The sequence below is a fragment of the Aphidius gifuensis genome, linkage group LG4 (assembly GCF_014905175.1).
Source record: "Aphidius gifuensis isolate YNYX2018 linkage group LG4, ASM1490517v1, whole genome shotgun sequence".
Lineage (NCBI taxonomy): Eukaryota > Metazoa > Arthropoda > Insecta > Hymenoptera > Braconidae > Aphidius > Aphidius gifuensis.
In genome coordinates, this window is record NC_057791.1 from 15,874,319 (window position 1) to 15,882,845 (window position 8,527).

An 8,527-nucleotide genomic window follows, 5' to 3' on the forward strand; every position below is an offset into this window, starting at 1 on the left:
ATATATATTTTTTTTTTCTATTATTTAAATTATATATTCAAGTATATAAATATCTCAATTTATATTCAAGGTCTATATATTTTTATTTAATTTTATTAATAATAGATTTGTCCAAAAATAATTTCTTTGTACTAGATAAAATGATTTTTTTTTTTTTAAATAATAATTAATTAATCAATTAGTTAAGTAATAAAAAAATAATTGAATAATTATTTTTGATAAATTATTAACTCTTTTATTAAATTTAAAAAATAATAATAATGTTATAAGGTGGTACTGATTATATAAAGATATAGTAGATTTTTAGTGTCGTTTTAAATTCAACTACGAGGCCTATTTTTACGAAAAATGTAATGTAATGATCAACTGTAACGAAGCGAATATTTTTTAAATCAATTTTTTCTATAATTAATAAAATTAAATTTTATCAAAAAAAATAAAACACTGGTTATTTTATATGCACTAAATTTTTAAATAAAACATATATTTTTATTAAGATACGAAGAAAAAAATAAAAATTGAATTTGATAAAAGGATTTTTTGAATTTATTGATATATTGACTTGAATTTAAATGTTATTTAATTACAAAGTCAATAATGCTATTGGCTTTATTAATGAAAAATATACTTAGTAATTTTTTTATAATAATTATGACTTTTGTTAATTATTTGGAATAACATGTTGTTTGTGTTCGAGCGAAATTGTCACAGTTGATATGTGGCATCATGTGAGAATGTAGCCTCTCTTAAATGTATCAACACTGTGAATAATTTACAGAGTTTTATTGGATAAAATAATAAACTGTTTGAAGTTTCTAGATAATGATATGTATATGATAATCGGTCGATTAATGATAACGATACGTGTCATCTAAGTGGTAGTATAGGCATTAAATTATTGTCAAGTAAACATATATAAAAGCAACTGTTCTACCAGTGAAAAATCAGGGTGAGCTGAATAGTCGATAAAATATTAGGGCTGGACACGAGAGCTTTACTTAAATCTTGTCTTGTCTCGCGTTTAGTTTTACAAAATATGTATGGAAAATATATTGGAGACTATCACAGAGTTTCAAAGAATATTATTATCAATTCTTTAAAGCAACAAGGACATATGCAAGTTTTTAAAGTTTAATCAATACTCTGTATTAAATAGAGGCCTACCTTTTTAGCGGATGTTCATCACATTATCCCACGCAGGTGTCTCAGGGATTTCTCAGGTAGTCCACACAATGTATTTCATCAACAGCAGGTCAGGTATTCACACACAAACACACACTTTTTTTCACTACTTTTACACTATCTGTAATCAAATAAATATTAATTATTAGTTTTTAAAACAATTAAATTAATATGTACATATTTGTTCATCTATTTAATATTAAATTATTTACAAAATAAATTTATTATATTTTTAATAATTTAATCATTTGAAATTGTGAATCTATCAACTGGTAAACAAAGTCTTGAATCTGCTGGTGATAATATACCTTGTTTTGATGAGCACTGAATATTTTTTACCATCTTTGTCGATAGTAGTATATTCTTGATACGACAAAGCTTACCATATAAACACTGACGATCTACTCATCGCTACCACAGTTTGAAATTTTATTTTTCAAATTTCAACTGATGGTGAATAATTATTAATATCAACTGACGAACTAACTTAATTGTCATTTAAGTATATCATTAGTTGGATGAAGTTGAATACACTCACCAATATTTTAAAATGTTACAAATGTCATATTAAATTTACCAAATGGTCCCCAATTAATTCAATCTTTCTAAACTATTTAGTAAACAGAAACTGAAACCAACGTACCTTGTTACACTTGAAGCATCATGGTCATTTTCTTGATTTTGTTGTTGTTAAAATCGTGCCAAGACAGTTGTTATGTTGATATAGGAGCAAGCCCAGTTGTTCCAACAGGAGCAGTAACACTATTTTTACATTTTTCTTTTTTTGGAAATCACTTCACATTTACTGGCCAGGTCTTTGCATCATCATAATGATAAATTTACTGTAGCTGTAACAATTAGAAAGTAAAACAAATCAAATAATGACAGTCATAAATAAATAAATTAAATTGCTATTGGATAATTTATAAAAAAGTTAGGAGTTTAATTTTATTTTAAAAAATACTTAAAATGACTTACTTTGATCCAAAATAATTTCAGCTCCAATGACAATACAATTATTTTATTAGTCTTGGTTTCAATAATTGTGTTTGATGAATTACATAAGCACATGCTAATTTAGATATAACTCGTCATGACTTTAGTGATGTACAGGCCAAATAAAGTTTTCACCAGCTTTGAGTATTGTCATTATACCTGTCATTGTTGTCAAACAGATGTTTTACCAAGTTGTTGAATAAATAAAACAAATTCACTTTTAAAAACAATTAATATATTGACCATAATTATTTATCCATCACCCTGCACCAAGGCCAACGCCATTTATCAAGATATAATTTCCAAAATTTTAGAGCTACACATCTTGGCATCTGTAAACAATCAAAGTATTAAATAAACATTATATTATAAATATTTTTCATTGAATTTATGGTGTTATGATACCAGTGTACATATAAATTACAGTCCAAAATATTATTGTAAATAAATAAAAAACTGATAACTCAAATTGCTTAAAAATAGTCTCAAAAAGATTTGAAAATACTGACAAAAGCCACTAACTAACAAAAAGTTATCTTGGTATATATTTTATACTGATGTCAATGAGAAAAAAAAATTAGTATGCTCCATATTTTCACGAAAAAAAATGAACAAAATAATGAGCAATTATGGTTGTTGATATTGTACAACAACTGGATCTAACTTAACCTAACATTATATGATACATTTTTTTTGTATTGATAAATAAAAATTATGTCAATTATATATCTACAAAATAAAAAAAAATACTCCAATAAAATAATAACACTTACTTGGTATTCATCCATTTTGTGGCACCCAAAAAACCGTTGGAATTTTTTTTTTTTTTTCTCAGCTCCAACAACGACGCCATTGTTCATTTTTTCCACGAATTAATCAAATCTCGGCACTAAATTATTAAACAATCAGTTTATAACAACATTCAAAGTAAATTAAACAATAATTAATTGATTTTAGTATAATAAAACTTATAAAACACGACTCCGAAAAGCGAACGATATGACGACCGAGCAAACAACCGCGAATCAAACGACAAACCGTGCGACCTTGGAGAAAAGGACAAACATAGCTGCCCCATCTAGTGGTTAAATTCACTACTTATTGTCGGTAAATTAAATATCGATAAAAAGGATCATTTCCGAGATTTAAAAAAAAATACGTAAGACATAATAATAAATAAAATCATTAGTGATTAATAAAAAATGTTTATAATTATGATAATTACCTAAGCGAGAACTGAAGTTTTATTGTAAAAAAAAAACATTTTTTTATCATGACAAATGACCTAAATTATTCTATTTTTTATTCGCCAATAAATAAAATATTATTTATTGATATATGTATTTTTATGATAACCGATTAGCTGTTGACCTTGAATAGGCATTTCAAATTAATTCTCAATAAAAAAAGATTGTTCTTCGAATATCATAGCTTTAAATAACCAAAAAACATTTTTATTAGCCAGTCTCACTTCGAACGTTCTCAAGAATACATTAAATTAGATTTAAAAAAAACCAAATACATTTAGTGTCTACACCGACAATATAATACATATATATTTTTGGTAAAGAGAAAATATGGAGTTGATCACATTAATAACAATTTTATTATGTGGTCCTGTAATTTATTTATTGATTTTGGATTATTATAATCATCACAATAAAAAAGGATGTCAAATTAATAAAATTCCAGGACCAAAGCCTTTGCCAATACTTGGTAATATTTTATCTCTTTTGTCACAATCTGGTGAGTAGCTATTATAAATTATTTTAGTTTATTTAAACAAACCCAATTGCTGCATACGATTAAAGCATATTTTTTTTATTCAAAAAAGATGGATACTGGTCGTACAGCAAAGAGTTGACCATGAAATATGGTTCAGTGTTCAGATTTTGGATTTTAAATGAACCTATTGTTTATATCAATGATCCTGATGATCTCAAGGTATAAATTTAATTAAAATAAATTTTTGAAAAATAATAATAACGTTAGTAATAATTACAGGTAGTGTTGAGTAGTACAGTAAATATCAAAAAAAGCCAGGCTTATGATTTGTTGCATCCTTGGCTCAATACTGGACTCATTACCAGCACAGGTATGTCAATATCATCATCACAATTTTAATAGCTCATTACAAAAAAAAATTGTGTATGCTTGCATTTGAATTTGTTTTTTCATCCTGTATACGATATTTAATTTTTTTTTGTCAGGAAGAAAATGGTACCAACGTAGAAAAATTGCAAACACTGCATTTTATTACAATGTACTTCAAGAATATTTTCACACGTTTGCAGTGAAAACTAATAATCTTATTGAAATCCTTCGAGCTGAAACTGAATCAGGTGAAATCATCAAGGAGATTCAGCCCATAACAACTTCAGTGGCAATCGAAATTATATGTGGTAAATATTAATATACAATAGACAACTTTATACAATTGTTTTATTTTTATTCTATATATGTAAAATTAATAATTTTTTTTTTTTTATAATTAGAAAACTATTGAGTTTTAATTAAATTTATTAATGACTTTTTTAGAAACAGCCATGGGAACATTGGTAAAAAATAATAATATCAGCTCAAATAAATATTACGATGCAGTTCATGATTTTGCAAGAATTTACAACTACAGGTATGTTAAATAATATCATAAATGTTAATTATTATTTTTAGAATTTATCCTTGAAAATGACTACATTGTATCTTCATGTTAATGCGTAACATTTCACCTGTCCAATTATCATTAACGACTAGTTAACTAACACGACTACATAGGCTCTGACGGTGTGATTGTTGTTCTTTTTTTTTATTGTTTTGTTTATTAAAAATAAAAAAAAAATAAAATAAACCAGTTATTCGTACATCTACTAGATGTTTATTGTTTATGTATTTTTCTCATGATTAATAATTGACATAAGTGTTTGTACTTTGTATATACAATTTAGTTTGAGACTTCATTAACGTTTGAATTAAAAAATAGAGTAGGAAGACTATGGTTGTACAACGATTGGATTTTTTCAATGACATCTAAAGGCCGTGAGTTATCAAAAGTTGTAAAAATACTTCATGGATTTACTAAAAGTATTATAGAACAAAGAAAAGCATATCACAATGAAACTGAGGGAAAATATTTGAGTATAGAAAACATCCAAGAAAATGGAAATACTGGAAAATATAAGAGAAGAAGGCTAGCTCTTTTGGATTGTTTAATAGCAGCATCTAAAAATAATCAGGCAATTGATGATGATGGAATACAAGAAGAAGTTGATACATTTGTATTTGCAGTGAGTTGACCTAATTATGTCATAGCTAGAAAAATAAATAACAATTGAATTAAATAAATAAATATATTTTTAATTATAGGGTCATGATACTCTGAGCAGTGCATTGCTTTGTGCTATCAAACTACTTGCTGAGCATAAAGATATTCAGGCAATTGCTAGAAAAGAAGTCAATCAAGTCTTGAAGGAGACAGATGGGGAAATTACAATGGCTGCAGTTCAGCAATTTTGTTATTTAGAAAGATGTATTAAAGAGACACTGAGATTGTGTCCAAGTGCACCTGTCATATTTCGAAAAATAACTGAAGATGTCCAACTAAGTATGCTATAAAATATTAATGATTGTTGTGTCATTATTGTCTTGATTAATTTATGTATATATTTTATTTTATTTTATTTTATCAGAAAATTATTTAATACCAGCCGGAACAAATTTAAATATTCATATTTATAACGCTCATCGTGATCCTAACTACTGGGTAAATCCCGAAGTATTTGATCCAGATAGATTCTTGCCGGAGAATAGTGTTGACCGACACTCTCATGCATATGTTCCATTTAGTGCAGGACCTAGAAATTGTATTGGTGAGTCATTACTATACTCATTATTCATTAGTAATGAGTCATTACTGATGACTAATGAGTATAGTAATATTTTAATTTTTTTTTTTATTCACCTTTGTAAAAAAAAAAGACAAATGTATGTGGTATATTCATAAACTCAATCTTATAAGATTTATTATTATTTATAATTTAGGTCAGAAATTTGCAATGTTGGAATTGAAAACAATCATCGGTGGACTACTACAAAATTTTTATTTCCAAACAGCAGTTGAAAGCATTGACGATAATCAATTGACTCAAGAAATCATTTTGAAGTGGTCCAAGCCAGTTCACATCAAGTTTATACCAATTTTAAAATGAATTATCTTCATAATATAACAGAACATTAATTGAATGATACGGTTACAATATATTGGCTCTGTATACGGGGGAATTTACGAGGACACTCTGAATTTTCCGTAAACTTCCCCGTATCGGTGCCAACAACGATTTCGATGATAATAATCCTGATCCTAAAATTTTCTCCGAACAATAAACTGAATCAATTAGTCACAATACATTATCTATCAAATAAAATTTTTTTCTCAATTGACGATCCAGAGTTTTCAAATTATTCAATTATTCAATTATAATTTGTTATAACCCGGAGATATATTTCATAAAATAATCATCAGAATTATAAAAAAAACCAAAAATAAATTTCATTTGTCAGCATAATTTAAAATACTGATTTAAATATAAGAGAAAAAAAAAATACGATAAGGCATAGTAGACGATAACTAAAATTTTATTTTATATAAAAAAAAAAAATTCTTATCAGGTCATGGACAAGTCTATGATTATTTCAATAAATATCAAAATATAGATACTTCTCGGGAAAAAAGCGTCTAGTCATTTACCTTACATGGATTTTTTAAATAAAAAATATAGAAGAAGTAAAGAAAATAACAAGGAACTGTATTTCTATAATGAGTCATTACTATACTCATTATCCATTAGTAATGAGCCATTACCAATGACTAATAAGTATAGTAATTTTTCAAAATTTTCTTAATTCGCCAGAATTCTCAGAATAAGAAAAATTCAAAGTATTAAAGCACAATAAAACTTTATTGAAGTGTAATTGAGTTCCGAAATTTGAAAGTTGGAATGAAAAACAATCATTGTAGTCTACTAGAACATTTTTATTTAAAACAAGCGTAGGACGTTGAAGGCACTGAATATAATCAATTGACTCAAGGAATCATATTGAGATGGATCGAGCCAGTTTACATCAGATTCATACCAATTTTAAAATGAATTATCTTTACAAGAGAGCAGCACATTGATTGAATAATATAATAAAAAGATCCGCTGCACATAAAGTAAATTCTAATCTTCAAATATATTCATAAATAAAAGAACTGAGATACGGTAACTCTATTAGCTCTGTATACGGGGAAATTTACGGAGACATTTATACAAATTACGGGAAAACTTACGGTAAATGTCTTCGTATTTCCCATCAATATCCCCGTATCGGTCCCCATGCATTGTCTATCAAATAAAACTTATTACTCCATTCCCGATTCATTGTTTTCAAATTATTCAATTAACCCCAATATATATGTATTTTATAAAATAACCATCACAATTATAAAAAAACCAAAAATAATTTTTATTAGTCAGCATAATTTTAAATGCTGATTAAAATATATTGAGAAATAAAAAAAATATGATAAGGCTTAGACGATATAACTAAACTTTTATTTTATAAATTTAAAATTTTTTATCGTATCATGAACAGATTATCTTAATGAATATTTTTTCTTTCTTTTTCGATTGTTTTTTAGTAAATATTAAAATTTGAAAATATTCAAACATATATTTTTCAATGATACACGTGTTTGAACTTTATCCAAAATTTTATTTTATATAAAAAAAAAAATTCTCATCAGGTCATGGACAAGTCTATAATTGTTTCTATAAATATCGAAATATAGATATGCTTATCGGAGAAAAAACGTTTAGTCATTTACCTTACATGGATTTTTTTAATATTAAAATAAAAAAGAAAAAAAAAAAATTATATTGTTTTAAAATTTTTATTAGTTAGTATCACTCAAAACTCTGCTTAGAATACATGAGCTGAGACGAAATAAAATCATTTCGTTTTGATATATTTGAGAAGCAATATGGAGTTGATCACGCTGATATCGATTGTTTTATCTTTCCCTGTAATTATTCTGTTGATTTTGGATTATTACATTCACCACAATAAAAAAGGACGTGAAATAAATAAAATTCCTGGACCACAAACTTTGCCAATACTTGGTAATTTTTTATCTGTTTTGTCACAACCTGGTGAGTAGTAATTATAAACTTCAACAATTTATTCAACTGCACGCACTTATTTTACATTTTATTAATTAAATAAGCTTAAAATATTTAAAAGAATTGAATATGTATTTTTTATTAAATTAAAGAGGATGGATTATGGTCATTTGGTAATTTTATAACTAAAA

The 8,527-nt window shown here is 26.0% G+C and overlaps 1 protein-coding gene across 1 annotated transcript; it reads left to right on the top strand.

Annotated features, from left to right (window-relative positions):
* Positions 1 to 3,641: 3,641 nt before the first annotated feature.
* Positions 3,642 to 8,088, top strand: LOC122855221 (cytochrome P450 4C1-like). Its single transcript, XM_044156428.1, has 9 exons — positions 3,642 to 3,924; positions 4,013 to 4,122; positions 4,183 to 4,273; positions 4,389 to 4,580; positions 4,717 to 4,810; positions 5,159 to 5,462; positions 5,542 to 5,779; positions 5,865 to 6,044; positions 6,217 to 8,088. Exons 1-9 carry the CDS (start codon positions 3,756 to 3,758, stop codon positions 6,381 to 6,383), a joined length of 1,545 nt encoding a protein of 514 aa, XP_044012363.1. The 5' UTR covers positions 3,642 to 3,755; the 3' UTR covers positions 6,384 to 8,088.
* The last annotated feature ends 439 nt before the right edge of the window (positions 8,089 to 8,527 follow it).